Genomic DNA, 15,836 nt, shown 5'->3' with positions numbered 1-15,836 from the left:
TTCGATTTCTGCCCAACCCATCTCCGTCCCTGAGACAAGACGACTCTTGCTGTTGCACAGCCCGGATTCCTTCCTCACTGTCGCAAAGCAGCAGCTCGGCAGTTGGGCGAGCTAAGCCTAGACGCTCTGACTTCATACCGAGGTCGCATCTCCCGAGACTCGGCCAGCCCGCTGCGCAAACCCACTGCGAAACAACGAATCGACAGATAGTGATACCACACAAACGGAGTTGCGCAAAGTCCCTGGCATTCGAATAGATCCAGATATCAAGACAGACGCGCCGCGCCGACCCTTTGCTGGGCGAAAGCTTATCCTCTCTTGTCCAAACAACACACCATCGCACACCATGTCTGCGCAGTCCAAAGCCGCGGCCCTGCCCCCGTGGGGTTTGGCCGTCGCTGGCTCTACGGGCGCCGTCCTCGCGAACGCTCTGGTATACCCTCTAGATATGTAAGAAAGAAAGACACGGAGAAAAGAAAACAATGGCGTCCTAGTCAGCATATTCCCATCCCGTTGCGCGCTGCTCCCTCCCGAAGAAACCTACCTGCGTCTGCATCTTGGTGTGCACAGAGTTAGCTGACACTTCCCTTTATTGCCAAACACCACAGCGTCAAGACCCGTCTCCAAGTCCAAGTTAAGCGCAATCCGAACGACCCCGACCACCACCTGCACGACCACCACAACGAGCCGCACTACACGTCGACCTGGGACGCGATCCAGAAGATCGTGGCGGCGGACGGGCTCGCGGGCCTGTACGCGGGCATGGAGGGCGCGCTCCTGGGCGTGGCCTCGACCAACTTCGCCTACTTCTACTGGTACTCGACGGTCCGGGCCGTCTACCTCAAGCGGCCGGGGGCGCCCGCCCACCCCTCGACGGCCATCGAGCTGGCGCTAGGCGCCGTCGCCGGCGCCCTGGCCCAGCTGTGCACCATCCCCGTCGCCGTCGTCACGACGCGCCAGCAGACCCAGGCCAAGACGGAGCGCAAGACCTTCCTCGAGACCGGCCGCGAGGTTATCGAGGGCGAGGACGGGCTCTTTGGGCTCTGGAGGGGTCTGAAGGCCAGTTTGGTCCTCGTTGTCAACCCGGCCATCACCTATGGCGCTTACGAGCGCCTGAAGAGCGGCATGTTCCCGACAAAGACGCGGCTGACGCCTGGCGAGGCTTTCCGTACGTTTCCCCCTTGTCGGAGGGAATATTTATTCTACATACACATTACACCACCCTTCCAAACGAGACGAGAGCTCGTTTAAACAAGAGAACGATGATCAATCGGAAAGAAGAGGGTAGCATGCTAATATGAGATATATATAATAGTACTCGGAGCTATGTCTAAAGCCCTGGCCACCATCGCGACGCAGCCCCTGATCGTCGCCAAGGTCGGCCTGCAGTCCAAGCCGCCCGCCGTGCGCAAGGGCAAGCCATTCAAGAGCTTCATCGAGGTCATGCGCTTCATCATCGACAACGAGGGGCCTTTGGGTTTGTTCAAGGGAATCGGTCCGCAGATCCTCAAGGGCTTGCTGGTACAAGGCATCCTCATGATGACCAAGGAAAAGTGAGTTTTCTCTCTCTATCGCTCGCTCACCCTCTCTCTCGGCCCCGCCGCCCCTTTTCCGTATCTTTCCCCATTGATATGGGTTAGGGAAGTAAAATGCATGGCTGACAATATGAACTTGTAGGATGGAAATCCTCTTTATCGCCCTCTTCCGATATGTACGCCAACTCCGCGCAAAGCAGCTTGCCAAGGCGGCCGAGCTGGCGGCGAAGGCTACGAGTAAGATTGCTGTTCCCCTCACAACAAAATAGAAACATTATGGAGGGAGAGGGATATAGAAAGAAAGGAAGCAAGGAAGAAGAAAGGTATATGTTAGACATATGGACAGGGCGCGCAGCGCAATGGTAGACGAATGGATGAATGGTTAGGAGGTTCGCTTTTTGAACCCAAACACGGTCGACCTACCATCACCAATATGGGATTGGGACTTATTATAGAGCGCTTCTTGCGCTACGACGGGGTGTTCATCAAAACACTGCTTGAACACCCCCCTTTTTGACTTTTGCGAGGGGAAACGGACTTACAGCAGCATGTTAATGGTGCTTCTATTGGTGTTTTATGTTTAGTCTTGCTCTGCATTGCATTGTACTTAACACTATCTTTATGTACATACGAACTGCTCGTTCTCTGCGACGCATTTGTTTTTTCCACTTACGCATTTCTTGTCATCCCTACGCCACAACAGACTATATAAAATCAGAGAAACCAGGAGCGTTATCTCTCGCGTCCCTCCCCACACCCCTACATCCATCGATACTAGGGACTAGCGGCTACTGAATATGGGAAGACCAACATCCACGTTCACGAAAACGCATACGAACGAGCTCATATCGCAAGTCCATGTGAATACTTTGTCTCATGTTTTTATAAAGTAGCCATAAAGTAGATGAGTTTATCTTCATAAAAGACCGGGAAAAGACTTCCCTTACCAGCCCCTCTCGTCCTCTCTCGCATCGCTTACTAACAATCAGCCTGAAAGAGAATGAGCAAAACCAATAACAGGCTCACGGAACACCGTCGAGCTTAAAGCACCAAGCTTCATATATCCTTTCCCTATGGAAGCCTCCAGGGGGGACGCCAAGTCAATGCAATTTCCCGCGCGAGTTCCTATTCACCCACATCCCACCTCTTTTGTCCCAACTTGAGTGCTGCAAGCACTGGGGGCTTCGGAATCCTACAGCCACAGATATGAGATGGTGCACAAGGCAGCCCGTCCCCTTCACCCCCTACCGCAACATGCTCAGGCGCTATTCCTCGATATGTAGTACACCATCCAGGTTGCGATGTTTTACCTGGATCAAGGGCAAAGCGGCTGGCGAGATTCGGATGTGTGGCCGCGAACTATCCCCCTCGGCATTCCCTTTCGCTCCCTCTCCGCCTCTTCTTCAGCTTACATTGCAGAGCAACTCAGCCTCCAGGATGAACTTGCCCTCTTTGTACTTCTCGCTGCCTTCGTATGCCTTGTCATACTTCCAGCCAACCACCTCTTTGCACTGGCGGCAACTGATGTCACGCACTACGTGACGGCCCGTGGTCATATTACGTTCGGATGCCTCGCCGGCGTCGGTGTTGACTACAGCGTCGAAGAGGTAGGCTTTGCCATGCTGGCCACGGAAATTCTGTTGGTAGAAGCGGTAGGCACACATTAGCCCACATGTATAACTGTATAAGTCGGGGTTGGAAGCAGTGATAGGGTGCAAAAAGGAAGACGAGGGTGCGGATGGCTGGGTGTAGCTGACGACGCCCCTCAGCAAGTGGGAAAGGAACTTACGCGGCTGATGATATCGTCGGCATTGGCGAGGTGAGCCTTACAGTGCTTGCACCCGTAGATTTTGTTGCTACTGAGATAAGTGTTGTATGCGAGCCCCATGTTGAACCGAGATGTAAATGGGCGAGGCGGGAGTACGATATTATCCGACTGTTCAAACGGGTGCTTGCTTTCCTTGTCAGAGTAGTGTGCAAGTATGTCTGTTCTTTCGATATGTTTGTGTTGCTTTCCTCCGCTACGGGGCAAGAATTGTATGTGCAACTGAGCAAACCGGATTGGAAGTGGGTGAATCAGTTGACGAAAAGGTAGGTTGATTGATGCCGAGGTCCTTTCTCCGATTACCGATTTGGGCCTGGCGAACTGGGAAGGACAGACAGACGTATCAGGGACCGGCTGTAATGTGAGAGTCTTGCCGAGGGAGGACAAGGCTGCACGCGACGGATGGATGATGGAAGGGAAGCTGTCTCTGGGACCTTGGGAGTTCACGATTGATAGGCTTGTCGTTCAGCTTACGGAGGCAGCAGGCAGCCGGGGAATGGACCAGGCCAAGAAGATACGAGTGGAAAGGAGGGAAGTAAGTCACTAGGTTTGGTTTTTTCGGTCAAGTGTGAGAAAAGATGCGAATCGTAGATATCAATCATGTACAATGAGAATGTTTGAGATAATTGTATTCACGAGTAAACAGCTTCTGCTTACCTTCAAGTATTGTTGTTGAAGAGGCTGTGGAATTGGCTTGGTGCTTGCTGCCGCGCAAGAAAGAGCTGAGCTGATTAGCGATTAGCGAGGTCACTTAAGACATGCGGTCATTTGGCCTTGTACTGCGGGGTAGGCCATTAAGCCCGCTGCCCGCTGCCCGCTGCCCGCCCACCCCAGTGACTGACCACCCGGAGGGGGCAGGCTTGGGGGCAGACTTCTGGCACATATGTATCGCACGAGAAACGGATGGGAGGGGCGGTCCCCAAGGAAGGGTGAGCAAAGACGTAAGACTTGATTCTCGACGTGTTCCAGCCCTGATATAGGCAAGACCAAGTTTGTTTCCTACCCAAGACCCCCAAAATAGTCCCCCGGTGCCAAGGCGAAGATTATATATGCAGGGGGTTACGCCGGTCTGCTCTTAAGGTTCGTCAGCCTCTGTCCCGTTTTCAAGGGTCAGGCCCCTCGGCGAAATGCCATCGCCTATGTTTAGAAAACGTCATGCGATAAATCTCGGTGACAATCCATGTCGGATGCTAACAATAGGCAATATTCTCACGAATGTAACCATTCTAGAACGTGTTTCTATCTCGTTGTTCCCGCAGGACAAGACACTCGGCAAGAACTCGATGTGCTGGCGTGAAACCATCTGTACTCACCCAGTGGAATTGTATGCTACCAAGCAGGTTTATGCGAGTCAAGTGAGACGAACTGCAAATCACTCAAACAGCGAAGAAATGGGGGGACTTTTTTTGTATGTCGATCGTATCATTCATGATATTTTTGTTTGTTTGTTCGCACGCTCGTCTAGATATCTGCCCCCAAAAGAGGGTAGGTAGGGGAAGTCTTCTAGCACGTCCGCATCAAGTATATGTAACAGGGGTAAAGTAGTCCGATTGTTTTTCAAAGACCACAGCAATATGCACAACGAAATTTGTAAAAGAAAGACGAGAGTCGATCCAAAGAAAAAAGGGGGTCACCGAACAATGTACGCGAATCGCTTCGCCAAATTCCAATAACCCAATCCACGCCATGCATAATAGACGAGTAAGCAGGGCTTCTGGTGCCAAAAGTAGAACCTTGACTTCTTCACCAAGTAAAGGCTTCGTCCACAAAGTCGATGGTGCCGTAGTACTGTCGCTTGCGTACAGCCGCGCGCACTTCGTCGCTCAGTGCACCAGGGCCACATGTGGACACACCCATAGCACCGACTTGGTTCTCCATCTCAATAGACAGGAGTGTCTCGATGTTAGGTCGACCCGGGAACATCTGTACCGTAGACGAGGGGCTGTGGATCTCCTTGGTAGACCGCGGTCGGCTGACGAAGAGCATGATACGGAGGCACTCGCGCCGTTTGTCCATGGCAAGGATCTCGGTCATCCAAGGTCGAATCCATTCGAGATGCTCTGGACTTTGGATAATCCATACGAGAACAATCTTGCGGGTGGCGACGGTGCCGTTGGCATAGCCGGCAACGAGATCGCGAACGTGAGGAACTTGGTGGGTGATACCTACACCACCAGCAAATAACATGGCCGTGCCGTAAGAGTGCATCATGTGCAGACCACCATAGGGACCCTCGGCGAAGCAGGTTGTCCATAGCCGACCATCAGGGGCCGCAGCAGCGCGTTCGTAAAGGTTCTGGGTCATACCAGTACGGGCTCGGATCACATATGAATGGCTTGTCTTGCGCATGGCCAGGATGTCTTGTCGGTTCATGGCAAGCTTCTCGTCGGACAGATCTTCCGCCTCCTCACTCCATGCGATCGAGAACGGATGTGATTGCCAAAGGCTGATGGCAGGCATGTACAGGTAAGCGTGTTGGCCAGCCTTGAAGGTCCAGGGGCGAGCCATGGTCACGGTAACGCGGCAAGCGTTGCCAGGAAGTGCCTCCACAAGTGCTTTGGTGCCACCGCTGCCAAAGTTGCTGTAAGCGATACGGCAGACTCGAGCAAATCGGTCAGCAATCCAAATGGGGATGACCGGGATAAGCCACTTGATCTGGGGGTACTGGTAAATATTCAGGTGGTACCACAGGCCGATGATGGAAACAATCGCCAGCAAAATGTGCATGATCTTGAACGTCTCGTAGAAGGCATGTCTCGAGACGCTGGCGGCCTGGATAAAGATGGCTACAAATGCGCAAGTGGCAATGAAGCCCCACAGGATGAAAGGCGTTGTCCAGATGGCATCGAAAGCGTGGCTCCAGTCCTTAGAGTGGGCAGAGACAGCCAAGAAGGCCATAGTGTGAGTGATGGCCTCCAAGGCGACAATTCGCCCGAACCATCGGTGCATGAGGTTGAACGTATCAAAGGAAAAACCCAACCACGAGATGAGGGGGTTGTTTCGGCCGGCCATGACAAACAGGGGAATCATGTTGACAACAGCCAAAGTTCCGCTTCGGTTCCTCAGCTGCTTTCCAGCGCTCGTGTAGTCTCCATCAAAGGGAATATCGATGACGCAGAAGGCGACATTCGTGCTCAGGTACGCCAGAAGGAACAGGAATTGAAACCGTGTGGGCAGTGTGCCCATATTGGCAGCACTGCTGAGCTGGAACTCGCGGTTGTGGCGTTTGCTGAACAGGGGAGAATACAAGATATTCTTTTTGAACCAGGAAACCTTCCCCGAAGCCCTCGCAAAATAGTATTGCGTGTCATTTGTGAGGCCGGTGACTGTGCGGACGTACTTGGTGAGTTCAGTCATTATTTTCCAGATGATGAAGGCGCCCGACACAGCAGCACAAATGAAAATGAGGTAGTGAGATAACGCGTCGTTCTCCATGCCCGGCGTCCATCCCTTGGGCAGACCAGTACCAGCAACATTGGCAGGACCCTTCTGGGCCGGTGGCGGCGTACCGCCTGTCGAATTCGTTGAACCTGAAGACATGGTGTTGATATTGAGAATTATGGAAGCAATTGTGGGAGGCTCGTGTTTCCGTCGGGCGGTCGAGGTCTGGATTCGACAGTCCTATAAAGAACACGTGCTGACGATTGTGCCTTTAGTCCCTTTACTTCTTGTTTCCTCCTCCAGCTGATACAATGTTGGCAATTGCTTGGGCGTGAGGCCGAGTTGGACAAACGGGATCCACTTCAAAGCGGAACGGAATTGAATCGAAGGAGAGGAATCCACGACAGCCAGCTGCGTGTAATGGCGGGCTTGCGACTTGTTTTAAGTGAATGAGCGATGACGGCAGTCAAAAAGACCTAATTTAGTCCTTGCGGTAATAATAGGAAGATTGCTTAGAAGAACATCAGGTCCGAGAACTGATCCGCAATCCCGAGACAGAGTGAGCGTATCTGAGAGCACGGGCACAACAGTATCTCTATCTGGTCCGATAAAGTCAAAGCCACCTGGGTAGAATCAAAGAGTTTGGGCAATGCACCAATGAGCGTGGGAATGACCGGGTGTCAAGAACGAAGAGGGATCGGACGACAGCCAACGATGTGATCGAAAGGATCGGTGAGAGGCTTCCTAAAGGGAAAGGGTCGAAAGTCTATCAGAAGCGGTTGGTTTGCTGAAGGAAATCGGAGGAGAATCCCAAGGAGACGGAACCGGTAAAGAGGGGGAAAGAGGTAGAAGGGTGGAAGGGTAGAATAGAAGGGTGTTGAAGAAAAAAAAAAAGAGTACGTCAGAAACGTAAACGAAGCGAAAACGTAGGTAGGAGTCCAACTGGGCTAGCAATGCACACAAGTCGATCTACTCTGAACGGGCTGGCCAAGGAGCGGAAAAGGATGGGTTGCCGCCCAGAGATATACGAATAAGGAGGTAATCAAAAGCCTTCCCCAGTTTACCTTGGATTGATTACTCTGTGCGTGGGCAGGCGGCTCGTTGCCGGGACCCTAGCATACTGCCTACTGCCTAGCACCCCTTGCACATGCAGCCAGGACGCCGTGGGAGCTGGGCAGTATGAAGTGCGACTGGTGACTGGCTGCTGGCCCGGCTGGCCGCCGGGGGGGGTTGATGGCTAGAGTCATGAGAGACAAGTTTTACTCCGCCAAAAGGCCCACAGAGGCCACCGCTTGCATAGGATGAAGAAACTTGAGCCGCCCAAGGGGATCAACAAGGCAACAAGGATGGTAGGATGGGCAGTGATGGGGCCTGGGGCCAAGGGCTTTGGGGCTCCCATCCTGGCAAGCTGGGCCTGTCCGTACCTTGGGCCTGTCCCTTTCCGCTCTCCTGCGCTTGGCTCCATCTTGCCAAGGTACTTCCTATGTTGAGTTGCTCCATTGAGGCAATCATTTCCATCATTTGCCATTACGGAGCACCCGTCACTGCCCGCACAATTGCCGGGATTAGGTACCTGCGCCGAATTGACCTGTACCAATGCTTTGCGGGCATCTTCACTTTGGCATTACATAGGCCGTTGCACGTCAGAGGCCATGCCATCTGATGGCGATATTTGTGGGAGACATATTGATTCTTTTTCTTGTTTGAGAACCGAGGAAAAGGAAACAAGCAGCTGCCGCCCCCGGCCCTTGCAACTTGGCTGAATATACATGCATTACGTACGTCGCAGTCGCAGTCGCACACGCTGATAAACACGAGGCTTGCAGGTTTGCTCAGCTGGCTAGCCAGGACATTTTGCCTAATCTGATTTTAGAGTCAATCTAGTAGGTAGTAAGGGATACGAATGCACAACTCTAGCTTATGCAAGGTACAATCTTAGCCCTTGCTGCTTGCATACAGTAAGCTACCCTCGTCGAGGGACGGTTCTCTTGTCCTCTGTTCTGACTCGCTCCAGTTGTCTGCAAAACCAAAACCGCCCATTTGACACCCGCGCTGGTATTGCAGGGTCAAGCCATGTCTACATGTCGAAAAATAGGCCTTCGACTGGATTGATGCCAGTGTCATCGGCGGGTGGGGTGGCCAGTCGTTCTAGGGATCGCATGATGGGGGTTCCTGTTTGTTACATCAATGCCCTCCCCCTGTTCCTCCCTCCGGCCTACGACCAGCAAGCATTTTTATCCTCCACGAATCAGCTCTTGGTTTCTACTTCCATTGTGCTGGCCGCTCAGTAACACCAACCCAATCAATGGTGGTCGCCCGGTGGGCGCCGCCAGCTGCAATTGTGGCTGGCCTCTGAAACAGGTAATTATCCACGGCAAGACATTTCTCCAATAAGCAGCAGGGGTTGGGACGGGATCGCTTGGCCAATGGCAGCTCAATATACCTGCTACTCAGATCATCTCCCATCCGCTTAGATACAGAGGCCCAATATGTACGCGACGCTCATTTGATGGTGGGGTGGTCCGGCTTTGTATGTATGAGATCCTTTTTGATCGGAGATCACTGCGCGAATTCGATGGTACAAACCACCTACCTACTACATACTACACATGCAACAGCCCGCTGGCCACAACGATGGTGCCTTATTTAGCCCTTGACTTTCGGCTCCGTTGCCATATATCCATATGTATAGGTAGATACGTACGTTTCCGTCACTCGTACTCCGCTCCCTTCCTTGACTCCGGGTTAGGATATTGTTTCCATGTCACTGTTTCTATATGGAAGATGCCAAGCCGTATAGTGGCTCGATGCATTGTTAATGATGGGATGGATTCAAGACTTTCGTATTTTATTTTCGGTGCTGGGCCGGAGGGGGCGCAAAGCGTCGACGAAAGCTTCCCTGCCCAGTAGTTTGGGACTGTAGATTTGCGGGCTTTCTCAGCATGTGAGGCTTAGTTGGTAGGTGATCTGCCTCTCCTCGGGGGTGGGGGATCATGACCTTTGCCTTCGTCTGAAGTTGCCTGAGTCCACCGATGCCACCTCCTGTAACGTGTTTGCGGATGCACTCTTCGGCAACCAATCGTCTTATCTCGCCTCCACCACATGCCTCTCCTCTCTCTGTACGTGTGTACGGGGCCGAAGATTCCTTTTCCCATTAGCTGAAAGCTCTGCTCTACCCAGATCGGACTTCTGATCGTGCCAGGGCATCCAACCACTCGACCGATGGCCCTCCCAAGTGCGCCGCCCAGGAATAGCGTCAAACCCCAAAACCCTAAAATGGCACCACCACAAGCCCTTCGAACCGATTTTATCTTTCCCCTACAGGATTTGTATTTGAAGATCATGTTTGCATTGCTGACTCTTGACAGTCCGGGGGGGGCACTCGTCGCCCTTTTGCCAGCTAACAACCCGAGACGAGACACTGGCAGGTGGAGTGATCTTTCAGGGCGTCGCAGATCGACCGACGTTTGAACAGGTCCCTTGGCGAAACCTCTAGTTTTGAACATCGTGAAAACTCAACCTCTTGATATCCATTTCACATGTTGCAAGTACTGCATCGTGCTTCCCAGTCGTAGCCCGGCAAGCAGCTTTTTAGGACACGATCAACTTGCCTATGTTGCGCCCAAGCTTAGTTGCTTGCTATAGGCAGACATCCATATCCATAGGAGTATAGCTTTGGTCCCTTTAGACAGTACTTATCAATTTAGCCATGTCTACAGTACCGGCTTGCAGCTTGAATGCCCCGGCATCAACTGTTGCTGTTATGTGTTTTGCTCGCGAATATAGATCATGCATTCCCGGCTCTGGAGGTTTGTAAGCATGTACAAACCCGCCGCCGGTAGATACCGACGATGTCGCGACAGGGCCCCTTGCCTGTGGCCCCAACCCAAGTGTTTCTTGTTTGCTTCTTCTTCACGAATACGGGTACATAACTGGCCATACGACGAGCCATGTATCATATGACGAAGAGGGAACGATACGATAGAATGCGTCCCATCGCGCTGGCTAGATAGAACTGCTACCTGAGCATTCAACCCGCACACGCTTACAGCAGCGCTCAAACGCACAAGCGGGGAAGCAGCATGGGCTCTTGGGGTTGCAATTGCGAATTAACCGATTGTAAAATGGTACATTCTTCAGCCGCAATTTGGATATTGCAACTTTCCCGTAGTAACACCAGCCTTTCCTGCCGAACCGAACATTATTAGATGCCAAGCTCAGTATACTACGTCTTGGTTGGGGATAATAATTCACCGATTGGGGGCAGCATAGCGGGTGTGCCTGCCTTGCCCCTGCCTGATTATCTGCCCGCCATTTGGTGTTACAAGACGCCGGGGACACGTCCGAATTGGAGCACAACCCCCACCGGTTGATGTTTTTGCATATCCAATTGAACGACTCTTGCATCGCTTCGATGGTGTTTCGTCGTTGCGTCTCGTGTCTGGTGTGTGTCCCTGGAGACACTGGACAACGACCAGAGGCATGTTCGCGGTTGCGGCGAGGCGGTCGGCCTTTCCATTGGGCTCTGGGGGAAACGACTCCGCCAATTACGGAAAGCATCATCCACCAGGAACTCCGATTTGCTGGTGGAAGAAAGAGGGAAGAATCCACGCCCCGTCGTTGATGATCGACAAGCCACACCCGCAGCTCCTGTAACGTCGCAGTCGCAGTGACCTTGGAGATTGTCGTTGGGTTGGAAATTGGAAGAAGATGGAGGAGCTTGGAGATCGGATCACCCACAGACATTTCACGATGCTCTGCACAGGGGGTGTTTTGGAAAACTCATTTGCGGCAGGTTGAGACGAGACACCGAGAAATGACGAGGTGAGCGGGTCCCCGACCATGGATGCCAGGATGCGCCTCTTTTCCGGCAACACTCGACACCCCGACGGTCATTATTCAGAGTTCTGTCATATTCTTTCTCGTCTGAAGCCGTTGGTCAGTATCCCAAACCTAGCAGTGATTGACATGTCGTTTCAAACAATCCAGGCATCGTTCGCTTCGACTTGTACGATGGCCGTGTGGGTGGGCTCGCATATACTCGAGACGCCACTTTCACGATGGGGCTCTGCCATGCGCATTTTGGGCACACGCCTTCTCGTCCATATTCTTGTCCATGGTCATGCCGAAAAGATCACGAGCATGGGTTTCAGATGCTTGGCAAGAAACCCGCAAGAGGGAAACATGCTCTCATTACCCCCATTTACCTCGCCACTTATTCGTATGTAATCATGAATAATCTACAAACAGGCATCCAATGGGCTGGGTCGGCGATATCTTTAGCAACCAACCCTTGCTCGACGGGCACTACACCCCATTCGAAGATTGCGGCTCTGCATGCAGGAGTTGCTTGTTGGTTGGAACACTCTGCAAGGTATTCGCCCCTTTTGGAAAGAGGCTCCATCCCATGCAATGTGGACGACCGACGACGACATCATACGCGACCTCCGTAACAATAACAACACCCACACACATAATCCAAAGGGAGAGTATATTGTTTGTGACGATACGTAAAGTGTTTTGCGTTGGATGGTTACCCACCCCCACTCTCCGATATATCCCATCATCTCGGCTGGCACTTTCATGACTTTGGGAAAACCGAAGCGGACACTAAAAGTAATGTCAATCTGGTCCGCGAGAACTGACCAAACCTGGGTATCACTCTCTATCTAGTGTCCAGATCCTCGAGCTTTTACGGCTCTCGACTAAACGAGATGAAGGTTAATCCATCACGCTGATACTCTACTTGTCCCGGCGGATGTCCCCATCTCCCACACCCTATAAGAATGTGAACTACTCCAGAGATCTCCCACTTGAACGTCACCCACGTGGATGTTCATCGTCGAAAACATGGTAGAAGCCCAACTCCCGGCCTTTTAACGGACCCATGGGCGGACAATAGAAACATCCCAAAGCAAGGAAGATCCTGAAAAGAAGAAGAAAAGCAATAGCTGAAATTGGGTATCTCCCGGTACATTCTCGGGGTTGTATGTGTGTGTAACAAAAAGCTACACAGATAATTATATACATGCATAACAGCATATGCCTAAACACATTTGGTTCTGCACGGTTTGCCTCGCCGACGTTTCAGAGGGGGCGAATAATCCTCCGAATGAGCCCGAACGAGCCTGAACACGCCGATTGATTGGTATAGATGTGCCGCCCGTTGCGGCAAATGGATGGCCACGCGTTTTGCGTAGCATGAATGCGCGCAGTGCAGCAACCAACAGCCTGATGATTATCATGACACGAAGCGTTGAAACGTTTGGAGCCCCAAACTGCTTCAATGACACAAGAATGCCTTGCAGTGAAAGGAAACGAAGAACGCCTGAGCGGGAAAGCAGAACAGAAAGACGCCAGAAAACTTTTCAGATACCAAGTTCGTCATCGCTGTGCATCATTAAATCGCCGGATAATCGGACACGACGTCTCCCACCCAACGATCGCCTGCTGGTGCTGATGTTGGTGCTGACGCTGCTCGATGGTCCGTGGCTATGACGAGCCGTCTTGACCTTGGAACGGACTGCTACTGCCGTTGCTGTTGTCTGGGCACCGATATTCTCCTTCTCATCGCCACCGCCGAGTTCGTCATCGCAATCGGCATCCGTAGCCGTCGTCTTCGTCTTCGTCAACTTTATGGAGCACCTACGGTTGCTTGATGTGGGCTTGAGCAAGTTGCAATGCTTCGTCGGTTGGAGTGTTTGACGATATTGGCTTTCTTCCGCACCATCCAAGTCTTTCTGCCTGCTCTCGTTTCTGGGGTTGCCGCCACCATACTTCTCTTCGAGATTCGTAAACGAATCTGTAACGGGCTCTGCCAGTGTCGCAAATGCAGATCGACCGATCGGCTCGGGAACCCGGGCAACAGGTAAGGGGCCAGTACCGCGACTTGCGACTTTTCGAGCTGTTGAATCTGCCGGCAGGAACCTTGAAGATCTCCGGTGTTGCACCTGTTTTCTCCGTTGGGCTGCAGGACTGACCACAACCCATTCACCAATGGTTTCCTCCCAGCGGTATCCCAGCAGGCGATCTGTAGCAGTAGTATCCGCATGTTGCTTGTGTCGTTCCCCTTCGCTTGCTACTGATGTTGTATCGTCTCCTATCTGGTGTTGGTGTGCTAAAACCAGGCTTTCGGCATAGACGAGGTCCTTGAGGTTGCTCGTCTGCTGGGCGAGGAACAATGCCCCGGCTCGCATAATGCTGCTCATCATGCTTTCCTCAAGGCCCAACAGTTGGAGGTCCTGGCAGAGACGCTCTAGGTGTTGGTAGGGCGCCTCGGACGATCCGCGTCCGCAGATCTGGGCGATTTGCGAGATCAACGAGATCATGCCACTGTAATTCTGGCCGGAATCGGCTTTGCTGCCGCTTACTGGTGGTGACGACATGCCCAGGCAGAGCTCGAAAGCGCTGGTAAGACGAGAGCGTACGCGTTCTGTCCGTAAGCTCGATGAAGAAGCAAGGAATGCCGCCAAGTATAATACATCCTTTGCCATATTAGAGCTCCGGCGCTTTCGTCCCTCCACTTCCGCAATGCATCCAAAGAACGTATAAGTGATGTTTTGGCTGATAATAGCGATGTTCTGTTGCAGCCCTATCACGGGCTGGAGGGACTCAGTACAGCTGCTTTGGACTTCCATCTCACCGACCACGTTCATTGCGGAAAGGATAGCCAGCGACCGGCTTATGGTAGGAAGTATATGCGACGCCAGTACCTTCTCAGAGGATGTCATTGCCATCGTCTCAGGCGACTTTTGACTGACGCGGTGGCGCCTGCACAGGCTGATGATTGCCGTGACTAAGAAATCGATGGCCGCCAATGCGTTGCTTCCCCTGGAGAGAACCCGATGGGCTAAACCCCAGACCCGCTCGAAGCGCGCGGTGACCAGCCAGTCTACAGGCAGAAAGCCGTCAGCTAGTAGCACATTGTACTGCCTCAATAAGAAAGAATGTCGTCCAAGTCCAATGGAGAAATCCCAAAGATACGAGAGTGGCCGGAGCGCGTCGTTTTCGGCAAAAGTCGCATCGAATCCGAACGGGCCCGGGTATTGGCGTCGGACGAACACCTCGATCAGAGCCTCGGCCTCGGCGTACGCCTCATATTCGGTGCAAAGATCAATCACCAGCAAGCAGAAATCATCGTTCAGAAGACCTTCCAATATGGCTTCCCGCACCGCAGTGACGCCATCAGCTCTGGCGACAGTTCGCAGGTGACTCCATCCGTGCTGAGAGGCGCCCAACGTCTCTAGCTCGTTGTATAGGCGTAGCGATGTATCGGAGCTATTGAATGCAGACTTGGTGCCGTTTGCCTCCGCCGCCTCCAGTTCCCAGGCCTGGACGCCGGCGATGTACCAGGGTATCTTGTTGAGGCACATATCCAAGAGAGAAGATGCGCTTTTCGTTCGTTCTATCACCGGTGCCGTCCCCTTCAGCAGAGCCTCGAGGCTTCGGAAGATTGACTCGTAGTCGCTGTGGCGGGAGGCCGATACGTGCCTCCTAAAAACGGCCAGACGTTCTTCAAGCTCACCGCGCCTACCCGCACTCGCCCTCTTCCGGGTCTGAGACGAGCTCATCGATCCCTGGGAATTTCCGAATTTCGATACGTTGGCCGGAGAAGGCACGTCCTGACCTCTCGCCCGGCGCACTAAGGGGGTGAATGCCACGGTCTCTCCGGGTGCCGGAAGATCGTCCTCTGCGCCCTGAAGGTCCTTAGCGGCCCTCAATTTGATGGACAGAGGCTGCTGCCGAGTTTCCGACAAGGAAGAGCCTGTGACGGAGGCTTGCCGTTCCGCGGATCGCTGGGTGTACGTATGACGCATTTTCTTCCGAGGAAGCATCCATTGGCAGTCGGAGCTCTGGCGTTTCTCCGGTTTCCTCCTGTCCTTTGTCGTCGACGCTGTTGCCGCCGGCAAACCAACCACCGCGGCGGGTTCCGGTATCGAGGTCAGATCTTTTCTCAGAAGCGCGAGACGCGACAGCAAGGGCCGCAGCAAACGATGACACCGAGATGCGGTCCATTGTTGCTGGCGGTCTGCTTTCGCCGTTGCCTTGGAGATCCTGTACCGCGAAGGCTGAGGCGTCTTGTTGACGACATCCAT

The 15,836-nt window shown here is 52.9% G+C and overlaps 4 protein-coding genes across 4 annotated transcripts; 1 reads left to right on the top strand and 3 right to left on the bottom strand.

The window, feature by feature from the left end:
- Positions 1 to 346: 346 nt before the first annotated feature.
- Positions 347 to 1,804, top strand: PG998_005919 (uncharacterized protein; the record flags this gene model as incomplete). The annotated part of the gene is made up of 4 exons (XM_066872737.1): positions 347 to 450; positions 609 to 1,168; positions 1,316 to 1,553; positions 1,678 to 1,804. 4 exons carry the CDS (start codon positions 347 to 349, stop codon positions 1,802 to 1,804), a joined length of 1,029 nt encoding a protein of 342 aa, XP_066732834.1.
- A 1,134-nt stretch (positions 1,805 to 2,938) lies between these two features.
- Positions 2,939 to 3,423, bottom strand: PG998_005918 (uncharacterized protein; the record flags this gene model as incomplete). The annotated part of the gene is made up of 2 exons (XM_066872736.1): positions 2,939 to 3,172; positions 3,325 to 3,423. 2 exons carry the CDS (start codon positions 3,421 to 3,423, stop codon positions 2,939 to 2,941), a joined length of 333 nt encoding a protein of 110 aa, XP_066732833.1.
- A 1,680-nt stretch (positions 3,424 to 5,103) lies between these two features.
- PG998_005917 (uncharacterized protein) lies at positions 5,104 to 6,900 on the bottom strand (the record flags this gene model as incomplete). Its single annotated transcript, XM_066872735.1, has 1 exon — positions 5,104 to 6,900. One exon carries the CDS (start codon positions 6,898 to 6,900, stop codon positions 5,104 to 5,106), a length of 1,797 nt encoding a protein of 598 aa, XP_066732832.1.
- A 6,209-nt stretch (positions 6,901 to 13,109) lies between these two features.
- Positions 13,110 to 15,836, bottom strand: PG998_005916 (uncharacterized protein; the record flags this gene model as incomplete). Its single annotated transcript, XM_066872734.1, has 1 exon — positions 13,110 to 15,836. The coding sequence occupies one exon, from the start codon at positions 15,834 to 15,836 to the stop codon at positions 13,110 to 13,112; it is 2,727 nt and encodes a 908-aa protein (XP_066732831.1).

This window comes from Apiospora kogelbergensis, assembly GCF_038363985.1.
Source record: "Apiospora kogelbergensis strain CBS 113332 chromosome Unknown utg000003l_segment0_segment0, whole genome shotgun sequence".
NCBI classification, from domain to species: domain Eukaryota; kingdom Fungi; phylum Ascomycota; class Sordariomycetes; order Amphisphaeriales; family Apiosporaceae; genus Apiospora; species Apiospora kogelbergensis.
Note: the sequence above shows the minus strand (reverse complement) of the source record. Positions and strands in the feature narration are given on the sequence as shown.